The sequence below is a fragment of the Lissotriton vulgaris genome, chromosome 2_1 (assembly GCF_964263255.1).
Source record: "Lissotriton vulgaris chromosome 2_1, aLisVul1.2, whole genome shotgun sequence".
In the NCBI taxonomy this organism is placed as follows: domain Eukaryota; kingdom Metazoa; phylum Chordata; class Amphibia; order Caudata; family Salamandridae; genus Lissotriton; species Lissotriton vulgaris.
This window is the reverse complement of record NC_141687.1, coordinates 89,699,742-89,717,498: the sequence shown is the minus strand read 5'-3', so window position 1 is coordinate 89,717,498 and position 17,757 is coordinate 89,699,742. Positions and strand designations below refer to the sequence as shown.

Sequence of the window (17,757 nt, the reverse complement as noted above, 5' to 3'; positions counted from 1 at the left end):
ACTAGATGAAGTAGTGGTCTATATGCTGTGCGTTGATGGAGTGTTTAAAAAATAACAGATGTTGATAGAGTAGATGTCGCCATATGAATGTTCAGTTTAGGTGCACCACGAACCACGACCTCTTGAAAGGTATTAATGTCATCAATTGGAGAGGACCGGGTTGTGGTGAATCGGACAATGTAGAAGAGTAGTCTCTGGTAGAGGAAGACGTGCCTCTATGGTGGTTATGGCGTGAACGTGATCTGGACCTGCGGTAACAGTGGTGAAGTGAATGTCATGATCTAGTGGAGGATCGTGAGTGCCCATGTCAAGATCGACGGTGCGATCTCGAACATGATCTTCTAGGAGCCGATCTGGTCCGAGGTACCGCAGAAGCAAGAGGAACCAGTGCTGGTATTATTGGAGCCACCGGAAGCTGAGGTACTGGAAGCTGAGGCGGAGGAGGCAAAGCCGGAATAGGCGTCCTTGAAGGAGCGTGTGCAGGTGAAGCCAGGGTGGAAGATTCGAGTATCTCCACCAATGAAAGAGATCTGGAGTCAGAGTCCGAAGAGGAGTAGATTCTCCTTCTTTTAGATGCCTTTCCTCGCCTCGACGATCCCTGCAACGTCTATCTTTGCCGTTGACTTTTTGACAAAGCTCTGCTCCTCGATGTTGACGACTCGACAAAGAACGAGTTCTCGGAATCGACCAATCACAGCGTCGGCATTTAGTTGTCAACGTCAATCTTCTATCTCTCGGCTTCGGAGAGACATTATCCTCTGGATCGTCACTTGTCTCGACGGTGTGAAGTAGCTCTCAATATCGTTCTAGTAGTCATCGACATGGAGCGTCAGCGTTTATTCGACGTCGAGCCGGTCAATGATGGCGAGCATGTCGGCGCCGTACCTCCTTTCGACATAGATGTCCTCGACTGGGACTCTGGGGGTTGAGATAAAGCTCTGGAGGGACATTTTCTTCCCCTTCGCTCAGAGGTCCCTCTGGTTACCTAGTATTTTCTTCTCTTTTCTCTTCCCTGCATGCAAACCTTCTCCTGTCACGCAGGGTATGTTCGGCGAAGATCTTGCAGATGTCACGGGAGCTAGGAAGATGAGAGGAAGCTAAACACAATACAGACTTCATGTGAATCTGTTTTAGCTTTTTTTCTGCCACATCTAGGGCATTTGTCGAAAAGAGATGCATTATGAACAAGAAAAAGGCCTTTTTTTCCTCAGAGAAAAACACTTTGCTTCACAGAGAAGGACAAAAGACTTTGAGTGTAGCAATAAGCAATGAAATTTGAAGAGTTGAATTGGAGAAAAAAAAAAAAAAAAGGTAGAGTTCAATGCTCCATGTGTCCTGTCGGAACGAGCCGGAAAAAAGAACTGATATAACTGCCTCTGGCAGATCATGATGGGATATTGGTTATCTCCCTGCTCTTAAAGGCACAGTTTTTCTTTTTCTATACTTATAATGGCAGCCTATGGGCTACAGGGTCAGGTACTTCTTCATATCTTTCTGTATATAGCAAAAGGCTTTCTGAAGGTTCTTTTTCTTTGCTATTACAAAAAAAAACATTCTGAGAACATATATTCTCACTGTCACTTATTTTGCCAATACTAGATGAAGAACTCTGACCTCTGTGGAACTTACCTAGGCTGCATTGTGACATTCTTAAGGTACTTTTTCAAGGCCTCCCCCCCCCCGAAGAAAGACGTACTTCATCACTTAAGAACATATCTGGATAAAGTGCTCCAGGGTTCCCTGCATATGGGTGGGACTATTAATCGCTTATGACTATACATGAAAATCAAAGAAAAACCAAAGGTGATGATGGATGGAGCGTTGACAATAAAAACACTCGCCCCCAGTCAACTGATCTGGGTTTAATCCATCACCGTTCTTTAGCTCACTCCGCCACCCCAGTTCAGACATGGCCATATGCAAATCAGACTGTGCCTCATGGGAACAGTCCAGCCCGAACTGCCAAGCCATGTCTTCCCTGGACCAGAATCAAGCTTCCCAGGACCGGTTTCTGGCATTACAGCCGTCTTCAGCCGGGCTTGCTTGACTCCAGTGGCAAAGTGCGCAAGGGACTCACGTCTGAGCATACCCTGCCAACTTAGGGCGAACAAAGAAAAACCAAAGGTGATGATGGACGGAGCGTTCACAATACAAAGACTCACCCCCACTCAACTGATCTGGGTTTAATCCATCACCGTTCTTTAGCTCACTCCGCCACCCCAGTTCAGACATGGCCATATGCAAATCAGTCTGACCCTGTGCCTCATGGGAACAGTCCAGCCCGAACTGCCAAGCCATGTCTTCCCTGGACCGGAATCAAGCTTCCCAGGACCGGTTTCTGAGAGCCCGGCTGAAGACGGCTGTAATGCCAGAAACCGGTCCTGGGAAGCTTGATTCCGGTCCAGGGAAGACATGGCTTGGCAGTTCGGGCTGGACTGGAGGGTGGCGGAGTGAGCTAAAGAACTGTGATGGATTAAACCCAGATCAGTTGACTGGGGGTGAGTGTTTGTATTGTCAACGCTCCATCCATCACCACCTTTGGTTTTTCTTTATACATGAAATTCCCCTACGAGAGAACATGGTGTACACCGCACACATTCACCAAGCATTATTGTGTAGATGTGTTGGCGAGGCAACGAGCTAATGTAGGACAGGCATTACTCAAAACACTTTTTCAAACAACTGCAACAGCTACAGGTTAGCCACTGCTTTGGGAGTTTACTGCTGTATAGTCTATACAAAGCTTGTGATCTACAGCTCACATGCCTCGAACGGATAATGTTACTTACTCGGTAACCATCTGTTCTTGGCATGTAGAACTGTAGATTCTCATGCGCCCTCCCACCTCCCCGGGTACCTATACCTGTTGCAGTTGTCTTACTTTATATACATAGTCATGGACATCTCTATTCTACCTTACTAACTCCATTCTCACCCTCTGCGAAAAAACAATCGAACAATGGAGTCTCTGCCCATGCACACTATCACCGAAAGGAGGAGTCACCTACCTCATGCCTGAAAAGACTTATTTGAAGAAAAGCAACTTGCAAACATCTGGACCCAACACTAGATAGCAGGAGTATGCAAAGCATGTGATCTACAGTTCTACATGGCAAGAACAGATGCTTACTGGGTAAGTAACATTATCCTTCCTGTGGCACCCAGTGTGGACTCTGCTGTTCCTTTCCCCATTTAAAGTCTGTAGACCACTGTTAATTCTGGTCCTAGTCAGTCGCATCATTTGATGTCAAATGTACGGGGTTCATCTGCAGATTCCAAAATCCATCTTAGACAACCAAGTGGATAGACATTAATCTGTGGCTGCCTCTCAACATTTAGCACTGGATGAGCAGCAACTGTGTCTGAATACAATCAACAACTATGTGGAGACTTATCCACCACATGTTCCTGACCAATAAATGTGCAGCCCATGAAGACCTGTCATTTTTTCAGCAGGTCGACAGTGTGTGCCACAAGGCATTGTTCCACATATCTGCAGCTGTGCTTTATTGAGCTGCATGGTCCTTTGGGACTAAGTGCTACGATTGGTATCTCCCTTCCAAGATGTTAGTCAGACTTTGGCGATCAAAAAACTGCATAACCTGATTCATACTCCACTTGAAATGATCACTAAGCATCAATCCTGCTGCGAATTCTGGTAACAAAATTAAATTTAAAATACTGTACCTTGTATCTAAAGCACTGCATGACTCTTGCTCTTGACTATATTGTTTAAAAAGTGATCCTATACCTCCCAACCAAATGCCTATGGACAGACTCTTAAACCAAGCTATTGCTCTAGTTGGTCCAATATCATTTTTGAGTAAATATCCCTGATTTCTTAAGGTATTCATCTTCTTTTGATATTTTGCATCTAGACACACTTTGGAACCTTTCCTCAAAAAACTAAAAACAAGCAGTCTGTTTTCACTTGTGTGCCTCCGCTGTAATCCCTGTACCCCACTGTTAGGAGAACTCTGAAGCTACAACTTGGTAGTGTGAATGGTATATAAAAATGCTATTATTTTAATTAATATTTTCTCTGCCCCTGCATAACAGGGGGAAGGTAATTTTGGGGCCAATCATACCATAAAATTATTGATGGGTTAAAAAGTGAATTAAGGGGAATATTATTCACCTCAGGGTTCTGAGTGATATAGAGAAGAACAATTGTTACTTACCTGTAAACAGGTGGTTCTCCAGTATTAGGGTGTCTTTCAGATTCACATGCTTGAATATTCCCCATCGTCGAGTAAATAAAATAGCAATAACATACCAATAACATATTTATGTAAATACATAACACATGAAATAATACTAGAAAAATACATAGTGAATACTCAAAAACAATTCCTACATAGGAATACATGGTAGAGAGAGAAACACTAGTAACATATACCTGTCATTATGTTAGTCCAAACTACAGCCAATCAGGCGCCAGCACCCTTCCAGAACCTTCTTCTCAGAGCTCAGACCCTCAAATTTTCGTAGCACAAGAGTGACAAAAGAGTTGATGAGGAGAAGCGAGCCTTTGAGGGGACGTGGGTGGGTCGCATGTGAATCTATGAAAGACACCAATACTGGAGAACCACCTGTTTACAGGTAAGTAACAATTGTTCTTCTCCAGTATTAGGGTGTCTTTCATAGATTCACATGCTTAAATAGAATAGAGAGCAGTAACAGCCGAAGAGGCCCCATTGCTATGTAACAGCATGGAGAAAATCAATAATAATACAGTCATGTAAGTACTGATAGCAATCATATAAAACCATAGTGGAGGAGGGAAGACAGAGGCTCACCTTAGTTAAAAAGATGACGAAGTACTGCCTGTCCCACTGCTGTATCCGCCTTGTTGATGGCATCCAGGCAGTAGTGCTTCATGAACGTGTGCCTGTTGCACCACGTGGCTGCTCGGCAGATCTGATGAAGCGGCACACCAGTAAACAAGGCGGTAGAGGATGACATCGCCCTGGTGGAATGATCCTTCACTGAAGATTGGAGAGGCTTGCCGGCTTGCTGATGGCAGAAGATAACGGCTGAAGAAATCCCACGTGCAATAGTTGGCTTGGTAACAGGGCCACCTTTACGCATGCGTCCGTAGGCAATGAACAGTTGATCGGACCTGGGAAAAGGGGCTGTCCTGTTGATGTAAAATCTAAGTAAGATTAACAGGAGTGTAACCCATAAACCAATTCAGGACTGGGTAGGTAGGATGCAGAAAAAACACAGTGTTCTGAGAGGTAGGAGTCGGTAGACAATTATAACTAGCATGCACATAGCATTACTTTGGAAGAAAGAAGGAGAATACTCATTTGTATGTCAAAAGATAGTTATTAATCTTTATGTTGTAACATTAGTTCCAAGGTCGGAGGTATACAGTTAAGAACAGCACTGCATAAATTAAATAGGTGACAACCACATGGAACTTGGTGCAAAACGTGTACAAAAGTGTAAGTGGCGACGCAAGTGAAAGTGAACAGCGTTGGTGGCACACTGTGCATAAGGTGCAAATAATTTACAGTGGGTAGCTCAACGGCGCATGTGACAGTGTGATATCACAGTAGGCCAGGGTAATTTCATTCAATTGTAGAGCCACAAGGGAGGAGTGCGCCTGTTGTTTAGGCTGTTAGGTCGACGGCGTTTCGATCCGGGTTAGTTCGGATCATCATCAGGACTTGGTTGTCTGAATGAAGGAGTGCTGGGTTAGGATCCGGGTGAATTGAATCCTCTTAAAAGCAAGTATCCTGGGAGGGATGCCCGAGGTGACTTGAGAAGCCCCAGTACAGGATCGTCTGTGGGCTGCAGGAGGGTGCTTGTTAGTTCTGTGCTTTGATCGGCCGAATAAATCTGCCGCTTTCGCGAACGCTGTAAGGATCGGCGTGCGCAGCGCTTCCGTGCAGGTAGGCGCCTGAAAAAAAAAGGAAAAACCGCCTACCTGCACGGAAGTGCCGCGCACGCCGATCCTTACAGCGCTGTTTTTAACTGTATACCTCCGACCTTGGAACTAATGTTACAACATAAAGATGAATAACTTATCTTTTGACATACAAATGAGTATTCTCCTTCTTTCTTCCAAAGTAATGCTATGTGCACGATGTAAAATTTAAGGCATCGTTTGATGTCCAAAGAGTGCAATCGTTGCTCTGCCGTAGATTGAGGATCGCAAAAAACACAGTTGATGGACAGAATGCAGAACAATGTCTTACATTCACCCCAGTACAAAGATATGGGCCTAAATCCATCGTTTTTTTGCACTCCACGCCACCCTAGGTCAGACACTGGCTATATGCAAATCAGCCTTGACCCTGTGCCTCATGGGAACAGTCCAGCCCGAACTACCAAGCCATGTCTTTCCTAGACTGGAATCAAGCATCCAAGGACCGGTTTCTGGCTATCAGCCTTCTTCAGCCTGTTGCACCACGTGGCTGCTCGGCAGATCTGATGAAGCGGCACACCAGCAAACAAGGCGGTAGAGGATGACATTGCCCTGGTGGAATGAGCCTTCACTGAAGATTGGAGAGGCTTGCCGGCTTGCTGATGGCAGAAGATAATGGCTGAAGAAATCCCACGTGCAATAGTTGGCTTGGTAACAGGGCCACCTTTACGCATGCGTCCGTAGGCAACGAACAGTTGATCGGACCTGGGAAAAGGGGCTGTCCTGTTGATGTAAAATTTAATGCATCGTTTGATGTCCAAAGAGTGCAATCGTTGCTCTGCCGGAGATTGAGGATCGGCAAAGAAAGTCTTTAAGAAAACAGGTTAATTTAGATGGAAATCCGTAGGCACCTTCGGCAGAAAAGTTGGGTTGGTGCTTCGCACCACACAGTCACTTTTGATTTGGAGAAAAGGTGGTTTTATAGTGAAAGCGTGAAGATCACTCATGCGACGAGATGATGTCAGAGCAAGGAAAAGGGCTACCTTCCAGGTCAGAAACTTTAAGTCCGCCCTATGGATAGGCTCGAATGGCGCCTTCATTAGTTGGGCCAAGACGACATTGAGATGCCAAGTGGGAGGAGGATGCCGTAGAGGTGGGAACTTCCGGAACAGTCCTTTGATAAACTGACGAATAATTCTGGAAAAGCAGAGAGAGGAGGAGCCATCCTGCCGGAAACGAGAGATTGCAGCCAAGAAAATTCTCAAAGTAGCATGGGAAAGCCCTGATTGAGCTAGGTGCAAAAAGAACGGAAGTAGCTGCTCCGGAGTGGAATGGATAGAATGGATATTAGTAGCCGCGCACCAATGGCAGAACCTCTTCTATTTGAGCTAATAAGTTGTAATGGTAGATAGAGCTCTGGCCTGAGCGGGAATATGTCTGCATTCCGGTGAGATATTTAAATGCGCAAATTCAAGGTGCTCAGGTTCCAGGCCTTAAATTGTAAAGAGTAGGGTTCGGATGGCAAATCTGATCCTTGTCCATCGTGAGGAGGTCCGGTCGAGGATGGAGGAGGATGGGCTCGCACTGGGACAGAAGGAGCAACTCCGAGAACCACGCCTGTCGGGGCCAACTATGGGCGATCAGAAGAATGTGGCAGGGCTGCCTCTGTATCTTCCACAGCACACGAGGCTCCAACGGAATCGGAAGAAAAGCGTAGGCGAATAGATCGCACCAATTCATCAAAAGGGCATTCCCGCACAACCCGTGGTGGGGATGCCAACTTGCGTAAGATGGGCATTTCAGGTTCTCCAGGGTCGCAAAGAGATCCAGAGACGGACGACCCCACCGTTGAAAAACAAGGTCGAGAGTTGGTTGATGCAACTCCCACTCGTGGGTCGATGACGTGGACCTGCTGAGGGAGTCCGCTAGGATGTTGGAGTCGCCCGGCAAATGCACCGCCACCAGGGTAACTTGATGACCAATCCCAGATCGACTGAGCCAGCCGAGACAAGAGTGGAGACTTGGTGCCGCCCTGCTTGTTGACATAGTGCATACTGGTGGTATTGTCCGTCTGAATGAGCACCGATTCCCCTTGAATCACAGGAAGGAACGACTTGAGTGCCAGAAAAATTGCCATCAACTCCAGCCTGTTGATGTGCCAGGAACGCTGAAGCAGAGCCCATTTGCCCTTGATGGAGAGGCCTTGAAGGTGAGCACCCCAGCCTTCAAATGAGGCGTCTGTTGTTAGTGTGGGTTCTGGAGTGGTGGAGAGGAAATAAGTCCCAGTCGCAAGGTTGGACCGTTGCGCCCACCACTGGAGAGCTGTTCTCATGCGAGCGGTGACACCAACGAGTTCGTTGAAAGAACCGGTGACCTGACTCCACTGTACGTCCAATTCCTCCTGAATGGGGCCAGTCCGTAGTCTGCAACTTGGGATCAGTGCAATACAAGGCGATGCCATCCCCAGAAATGACTTTAAGATCCGGACTGAAACGGACAGTTTTACCCGAATCAGAGACACCAAGCCAAGCATTTTTTGTTGACGCTCTTGGGACACAAATGCCTTTGTAAGCATTGTGTCTAAAGTGGCTCCCAGACAATTCCTGCGGGGAGCTTGTCTGCATTGATGGCTAGGTCGAGAGATCGAAACACGTCCTGACAATGACGAGTGTCTTGAAGCAGCTGTTTGCGAGACTGTGACTTGAGGCAGTCGTCCAGATATGGAAAGATTTGGACGCCTTGGAGACGCAGGTAAGCCACTACTGGAGCCAATACTTTTGTGAAGACCGGAGGGCAAAAGGCAACACCTTGAACTGGAAGTCTCTCCGTCCCACCCGGAAGCGCAAGTACTTCCGATGCTTTTGGAGAATTGGAACATGGAAGTAAGCATCCTGAAGGTCGATGGTGGACATTAAGTCTCCCATGGAAAGAAGAGGCAAGATCTCTACTAGTATAAGCATGCGAAAGGATTGGCTCTTGAGGTACCTGTTGAGTGCTTGCAAATCCAGAATCAGTCGCCAGTCTCCGGTCTTCTTGAGTATTAGGAAGAAACGGGAATAGAAACCCTTTCCCCTCTGAGACTTGGGAACCACTTTGACGGCACCTTTCTGAATTAGAAGACGAAATTGATGAAAAAGCTCCTTGAGATGGGGAGGAGGCGGGCCAGACGGTGGAGTTGGTGGAGGAATCTTGATGAACTCTAGAGCATGGCCCTTTGCCACAATGTCCAGAACCCAGCGGTCCGAGGTGATGGAGGACCACTGAGAAAAGAACAGAGCGATTCGACCTCCAACACTGGGGGGGATACACAAGTCATTGTCATTTGGGAGTGGATCCTCTATATTTGGATTGTCCCATGTAGGATTTGGACGACTGCTGTCCGGTGGACTGCTGTTGGTTGGATGAGTAACGTTGATTACCTTGGTGGTAGGAGCGATATTGAGTGTTTCCTCCACGAAAAGTTGAGGAGGTGCCACGTCCCCGTACACCATGAAATGGCTCCTTCCAAAACTGTAAAGTCCCCAATGAGCGAGCAGTATCAGTTTCCTTCTTAATGGACTGCAATGCCTCATCTACGTGCGCTCCAAAAAACTCACCGTCATACGGCATATCCAGGATTTTGGCTTGTACTTCCTGGCGGAAAGAGGTGGACCGTAACCAACCCTGCCTCCGCAAGACCGCTGCCCCAGCAAGCTGACGAAAGCCAGTGCACGCAATATCAACTGTGCAATCAATAATTTCCTCCGATGTCCTCTCTCCGTCCTGCAGAATCTTTAAGGCTCCCACCTTGGAAGCATCAGGGATGAGGGTAACCAGGGCAGACCAGTCCGACCACATCTGGCGGTCGTAGCGGCCTAAGAGGGCTAAAGCATTAGCCGCCCTCACCGTAGTGGATGCCATAGTGGAAAATTTGCGTCCAATAGCGTCCAGGCGATGACACTCCCGATCCGGAGGAGCCGTAATTGGAGATGTTGGATTACGGGAACGACATTGTGCAGCTTGAGTGACCACTGAGTCAGGCTTTGGATGAGCAACAAGGCACGCTGGAGAACCGTTGGGCGCCTTGTATTTTTTCTCAAGGCGAGGCAGTTGCGCTGGTAGTGAATTTGGAGTTTGCATTAGTTTCACCCCTTCAGTCCATATAAAATCTATGATGGGTATAGTGTGGACTTGCTTGAATGGTTGATTTTTAAAGTCATAGAGGAAACAGTCCTCCTCCCTCTGGACTCTGGGCAGCTTGAAGCGCTGGGACGCTCTATCCATCAGCTGATGGAAACTTGCAATGTCCCCCGGAGGCGAATCCACGGGCTCCACCGGAGGAGGGGTCTGGATTTGGTAGTCGTCCCACTCCGCCATGTGAGTGGCGTCGTCCTCATCATCATCGTGAACTTCTCCATCTTCCTGTTCTGGAATGACGTCATCATCATCAACTGGGTACACCGTAGTGCGTATTTTCACTGACGTCTGAACTTGTGGAGAAGGCGTTGCTGGCAGTGGTGGCGGAACAGTGACCGGAGCCGCCGCAGCCGCAGGCACATGAGGCACAGGCGAACGCCGGTTGTAGTCATCCAACATATGTTGGAGATTTGAGATGAGCGACAAAGGCAGTGTCGCAGTTGAAACCTGCACAGAATGTTCCTCTGCCTGAGAATATTGGTCGTCATCATCATCACCATAATCCTGGCACTTGATGATCAAATCCGAAGGACTGCGTGCCACTCTGAAGAAATCACCTACATCATTGTCGGAGTCAGAGTCCTGCTCAGAGCCCGTGACAAACATGGGCGAGGGAGGCTGCGGATCTGGGATGGATAGCTGGTCAACTGGCTGTTGACGACGATGGTGCAAGGGGTCGGCGGTGGAAGCGCCAGACCCGGTGGAAGACAAGGGCACCAAAGGCAATGGAGCAAACGAAGAGGGAACCACCGTCGACGGTGCTGACGATGACTATGGCAGAGGCGTCGACGAAGTTGCTGCAGAAGGATCCACCGTCGACGGAGCCGCCGTCGATGGAACCATCGTAGACGGTAAGGTTGTCGACGAAGTCGTCGGCGTTGATGAAGCCGCCGTTGGGACCGACGACGAAGAAGATTTCCTGTGAGCTTTCGTCGACGATGATTTTACTGATGAAGAAGCAGATTTCGTCGTCGACGAAGAGGCAATAGGTATCGTCGACGAGACCGTCTTCAAGCTAAGCAATACCTTAGTCGACATGGAAGACGTCTACGTTGCCGTCGACGACGATCCGGAGGCTGATGTCGTCGTCACTGTCGCTATCGACGATCCCGAGATGGCAGATCTCGTCGTCGGGGCGATCGTCGACGCTCCCGTCGACAATGAAACATGTTTCGGAGCGGAAACATGTTGGGAGGTAGCAGAAGACGCTGGAGAGCCAGGTCTCGTGGGCGTAGAGATAGTAGGAGGTGGTGAAGACACCGCAGGAGCCACAGACAGGGAAAGTTTCTTCCTTTTTAGAAAAGGAGAAGGCATATCCTGCACACTACTACGCTTGGAGGCTGCTTTTGATGGTCCAGAGTGCAAACTTTCTGTATCCCGCAGTGCCGAATCCTTATCTTTAAGTCTCTGAAGCCAAATGAGGAGACAGTCTTCTCTGTCCTTAAGGGTCTTTGTAGAGAAAGTCCTGCAAAACTTGCATTTACGAACCTCATGGTCGGGATAAAGACAATAAATACACTTCTTGTGGGGATCTTCAGAGTAATGACACAATTTCACACAAGAAGAGCAAGGTCTAAAAGACTTCTTACTTGAAGACATGCTGAGAAGACTGGAAAACTTAAAGAAGTTGAGAAAAACTGAGCAGAGCTCAAGGAGACTCCCTTCACACGACGTGCAGTAGACAATCTGAGGGTCTGAGCTCTGAGGAGGTGGTTCTGGAAGGGTGCTATCAGTACTTACATGACTGTATTATTATTGTCTCATTGATTTTCTCCATGCTGTTACATAGCAATCGGGCCTCTTCGGCTGTTACTGCTCTCTATTCTATTTAAGCATGTGAATCTATGAAAGACACCCTAATACTGGAGAAGAACAATTGTTACTTACCTGTAAACAGGTGGTTCTCCAGTATTGATGTCTTTCATAGATTCACATGCGACCCACCCACGTCCCCTCAAAGGCTCGCTTCTCCTCATCAACTCTTTTGTCACTCTTGTGCTACGAAAATTTGAGGGTTTGAGCTCTGAGAAGAAGGTTCTGGAAGGGTGCTGGCACCTGATTGGCTGTAGTTTGGACTAACATAATGACAGGAATATGTTACAAGTGTTTCTCTCTCTACCATGTATTCCTTTGTAGGAATTGTTTTGGATTATTTACTATGTATTTTTCTAGTATTATTTCATCTGTTATGTATTTACATACATATGTTATTGCTATTTTATTTACCATGGGACTCCCACTTCGACGACGGGGAATAATCAAGCATGTGAATCTGAAAGACACCCTAATACTGGAGAACTCAAGCATCACTCTCTTTGTCTCTTTGATGTCACTCAGAACCACTTGTTAAATACATTCCAGCAATTCACTGTTACCCATCTATAATTATATATATTCTGCTATTACTAACTAATTGCATTTATGTAGCACTTGCTACCCTTGAGGAGGCTTTGAGGCACTTTACACCATACAGCAATCTGTGCCGAAACCCAAGATAGGGTTTAGCCCAGTATTCTTGGTTATTGTTGGTTATTGAGATTAGTTTCGTGAGTTTAAGATAACCATTCCATGCATTCACTCCAGTTTCTTTGTGGTGGATTAAATGAATATTACTTAGTTGTAATCATTAGTGGGCAGGGGTGTGTATGTGATCTCATGCAGGTGGTTAGTGGGATTAATAGGTGATCTAGGTTGCAGGGGGTTGAGTTTCAAAGGTCGTAATGTAAAAGAATTGTGGGCAGTATGCAAAAATACAATACTAGAGATTGTGCTCAGTGAGAGGAGGCATGCAGAAGATGAAAGGAAAGAAAAGGGAAGACGGACAAACTAAGACTATATGGGTAACAGTTGCAACATTGAAAATGCTACAGTGGATGTCGCCTTATGTCCATCCTTCAGATTGGGGTCACAGTAATATTACAAAAGCAAACAAGGATACGTTTGGATGTGTTTTTTAACATTGGTTCATCTTTTCTCCCATATTCAAGTGGTACCTGCTCCTCCCTTTTTTGCCTGTTTTGCAGGCATTGTATGTTTTTGCAACTTGTACCACCTTTGCAAGCCAAATTTAGTTCTGTTAAATTGGTTTCCTCGCTCTTGTAGAGGGGTTGTGATAATAGGCTTGGGCAAGAAGTTATTTTTTTACTTTATGTATGATTTAATTTGCTCTTTCAGTCTAGGAAAAAGCAAAATAAAATGTGTGGAGTGGCTTTCAGGCCTTGAGAGAGATTGCACAGTACGCTGCAATTCTGTCTTTTGTCAGTCAGGTGTTCAGACCACCTCTCCTACTTCCCTGTACACTTTAGAGAAACCTATTCACGTAAGACTGTTCGAAATGCAGAAACTCCCAGAGCGAGGACATACAGAGACGTTTCCACTTGTAATGATCGCTCGGGAGTTTATCCAACTCGATTAGTGCTCAACAGATGGAAGGTTTCCATTCATCTACCTTCAACTTCTCAGTATGTTGAACCCGAGCAAATCCTTCAAGGTGGAACCCGCACACTTCTACCGGTCCTACATCTGGGTTCTAGGAGTGTACCACTGAACTTCACCGATGTTCTAGGATTTAAAAGTGCAGAGAGTTTAAAGTTTTCACTGCCATTGTACCTATTTTAATGGATGGGCAGCTATGTTTGGAGGCACAAACCAGCCCCTTACGGGTATGGGGCTAGTTCCGCGGTAGAGCACAGTAGGACTGAAAAGAAATTAAACTGGCCAGGTGGGAGGTGTCAGTTGCATGATATGGTAGCTGGCTAGCTGGGAGAGTCCTGATTCGGCCTAGGTACAATTTATAAATAAATATCCTACAATTTCATACTGAATGATATATGCTCACCTTTACCAGATTAGCCACACAGGTGTCAGTTGCATGATATGGTAGCTGGCTGGCTGGGAGAGTCCTGATTTGGCCTAGGTACAATTTATAAATAAATATCCTACAATTTCATACTGAATGATATATGCTCACCTTTACCTGATTAGCCACACAGGTCACAACACCAACACTATGTACACGATAGTAGTCACCCGTGCCTATACCAGTTGAGATTCAAGCATGCCACATACTTAGTTGACATTGTTTTGTTAATGGATTGATAATTATCCTCTTGGGCCGTATTATTATTTCGTAAATGCATACAGTATCGACATAGTTCGGCTCCTTATTCTCACAGTACCTCTATAGTGGGCACGCTGTTCCCCTCACTCAGTATGGAATCCAGTTAATTGCATTCTTTAAGCACATACTGAAATTCACAGAGCACCAACTCAGTAACAGGACATAAGCAAAACTACCGAATTATGTTATTGGGTTCAAGAAAGCCTTTTAGAGGCCAAGGTGGCCAGCTCAAGCAGTGTGTCCACACCATGGCCGCAGTTGTATAGCAAAACCACATTCCTGTTATCTTCAGACTGCATCTCTGTGTCTATATTCGGTTTATGAATGTTAGTCTCATTTAGTATTGGGTTGTGAGTCCAGCCCACTGAATTTAGGCAGGTGCTTAGGGTACCGTCGATAGTGTGAGCTAGCATCTAGCGGTGGACTTGGGGGGGACGAGGAGGGGGCTCGATTTGAGGCAGTAGTGATTGCACCTATTAGATGAGCGGAGGTTTGCCTCTTATTGACGGCTTTGAATGATATTCACGTTTCAAAATAAAGTATGTGGCTTTGCTTAACGTGGGCGCGCACGGCAAATAATATTTTTGAATCCCACTCTGTCCTTTTGTCTACATGCTTCAGTTACATGAGTAAAGTGTTCAGTGGTGTAAGTGAAAACAATATTGATTTCTGCGTTTACTTTTAGACTTTGAGGTATTCTTGACTTAGCAATATTCGATAAAAATAATTGCTTTTGAAAGAAATCCTTAACTTAACACGAGTCCGGTACCGCTTGCTTTATGGAATGAAATAAACGCCTTAACAAGTTTTGTGAAGGAGTGTTTGCACAACTCTATTTTTCTTCAAAGATAGCATTTTTGGAGGTGCCGATCCTATATTCATTCAAAGACTTTTGTATTTGTACAAGCACTCCCACCAGGTGCCTTCACAGGGCCATGCTCAGGCTGGGGATTGCCATCTCACAGTGCAACGACTAATGCAAAATGGAAGCAGACCCTGAAAGCGGCCACTGAGTTTGTCTTATTTTGTTTGGGTTGCAGGGCTGGGACCAGGGAGGTGCATAATAAACTGGAGAAGAACAGGTGTGTATAAAACTGGACACTTTTTCTTGCTAACTGCTTTAGAAAACACTTAATTTAAACAAACAAAAGCCTCTGTAGAATCATGTGTGTTTAAAGCAGCAGTACCACTCATGGGTCAGCTTGCCTACTTTCTGTTCTATTCAGACTTTGTTCTTTTTGACAAACGTTTTGGGTTCATTTAATCTGTCAAAAATACCACATTTATAACCCCGCCGTGGAAAAAAGAACAAAAGGAAATTAGGATATAAATATGGTGTGTGCTTATCAGCCGTGCTTCAGTGGTTGGTGGTAAGCCTAACAGTGGCACCTTAATTTATTTTAGTTAAAATGCTGCAAATAACTAAATGACACGACCTAACCAAAAAGATTAAATCTTATTGTAGAACTGAATAGAAAACAGATAGAAACAAGGGGCAATGCTGATGGTTTTTGTTTGTTCGAACTAGCAACTAAATAATTTAGCAAATTAATGTTGGCCATCCTGCCTGATTGACTAAGATTCTGTTTTGTGCACGAACCATGCTTATGGTGGAACAAGCCTGAATTTACAGGTGCCTTGATGTGTCTATTGACATGAAAATGCATATATAAATATGCTGTGCAGAATCTTTGTTAACCTGGCATTTACCTCAGCGACACAAACCTGTTGGCTTCAAAAGGCTCAGTCAGAACACATGCCTTCTGACCTGGACCAGTCAGGACCAGAAGAAACTGGCAGATTTTCTGTCAGGCACGTACCTTTTAAAAGCATGTATGGAGGAAAGAACCAGACGCATCACTGACTACTCCAGCCTTGTAGTACACCAGCCACCGGAGACAGAGTTTTGCAGTCGGCCAGCCTGCAACTGATGGCATCGTGCTAATCTCGGCCTGTGATTTGGAATGTATGGAAATTACCAATTGGACCACCTTTAGCCGGCTTGATAAATATGAAGCACTGGTTGACTGACTGGCTTCTTAGGTATAAGATTGTAATAGGACTATAAAAAGGTGCATTTTGGGGGGCTGAATGAAATTGTATTTGACACGTTGGGACGTAGAAACTGTAGATTTTAACTTGCCATTAAATTTGACATTGTTCATCCCATTTCATGGGGACTCAGTGGTTTTCTGTTTTTGATTAGTTTTGAAGTGACAGTTTCCACACAAGGAGAAGAAAGGCTTCCAGGAAGTCGAGATGTTATTTTTCCTTAAAAAATGCAGTATACTGCTGTGTTCAGGTATCTGTTATTCAAATCCTTTGTAATAGACATGTTGTAATCAGGGTGACTCGGTTACACACAAATCATGTTGCTTCCATGTTCACTAAAAGTGATACAGAGCATCCTTCTACATTGAGCAGTGGCAGAAGCGGACAACAGAGTCTTTATGTTCTGCCTGTCTCTTTAACTCCTGCACCATCCAGACACAACACCATCTGATGAGTTACCCCTTCTTCACTGACTTTCATGTGCAACCAGGCTTCATAGCCATGTACTTTTCTTTCTCATCTGCCCCTCACACTGATGGGGTCTTGTCCAGTTGTTCCCTCAACTGGTTCTTTCCCCTCTGCTGTCCATGATGTCTTTCTTTGCAACTCTGGACCAGGTGACCACGTATCTGCCCTTTCTCTACCTGCACACACTCTGAACTGTAGACGAGATCTGGTCTCCAAAGTCTGTTCCAATTAAGGAACCTGTAAAAAATAAACTGGGTGCAAATCAGCAGGATACGGTTGGGCCTCCCAGTGCTCATTTTTGGGGTGAGAGCACAAATGATGACTTTCCAACGATCTGAGTGCCGGAAAGAAAGACGACTTTCAAGACTACCTCTAAGGCACAGGAGGCTAGAAAGCGCTCTCCTGGTTAGTGAGAGTGTATCGTTTCTTTCTTTATCTTGCTCAGGGTGGGGGAGAGGGTTATATGGCTTCCACGAGTTTCCTGGGTGCGAGGCAGTTGTCATTACTAGCTCCTGAGTAAGGGAAGAGTAGGATGGATTTCATCAATTACCATGGTTCCTTAGCAGATATGTTCCACTCTATTAAACAGGTTTAGGGCGACTGTGTCAGCTCACGCTAGATGATCGCAACCTCGCAGACCCTGTCACGAGTAGTATAGCCTAAGCTCCTATTAGTATTTCATCTCTCAGTGTGTGCTAAACTAAAAAGAGACACGCAAAATAGTATATGTACTGGTTTATGCTGTACAGGTCAGCGACATATCTGGCTCATAAGTGTATATAAACAACTGGGTAGTAATCAATTCAATATTCCTCCGTTCCTCACAGCATGTGTTTGTGGACAGTCGTTGGTGTTTCTGTGACTCGTGCTGGAATTCAGCATAGCTGAGCGATGCGGAATGAGTGCACATTGGATCCCATATGCTGATTTTCTTTTTACTGAAGCAAGCTAATAACGAATCCCATGATAATTCAAAATATGCAGACTCCTTTAAATACATGCAGAAAACAGGCAAAGTAATGAATGGGCTGTTGAACAAATGTAGACTTTTAAAGAAGCCTGAAGA

The 17,757-nt window shown here is 45.7% G+C and overlaps 1 protein-coding gene across 2 annotated transcripts in view; it reads left to right on the top strand.

Annotated features, from left to right (window-relative positions):
* Positions 1–17,757, top strand: part of MNT (MAX network transcriptional repressor) — a 204,073-nt gene that overhangs the window by 115,978 nt on the left and 70,338 nt on the right. Inside the window, exon 3 of one of the 2 annotated variants that reach the window (XM_086954512.1) lies at positions 15,212–15,253. The exons of the other annotated variant lie outside the window; for it this stretch is intronic. Within the exon in view, the coding sequence (XP_086810638.1) occupies positions 15,212–15,253 (42 nt within the window). The remainder of the gene's footprint in view (positions 1–15,211; positions 15,254–17,757) is intronic. 2 annotated transcript variants of the gene reach the window in all.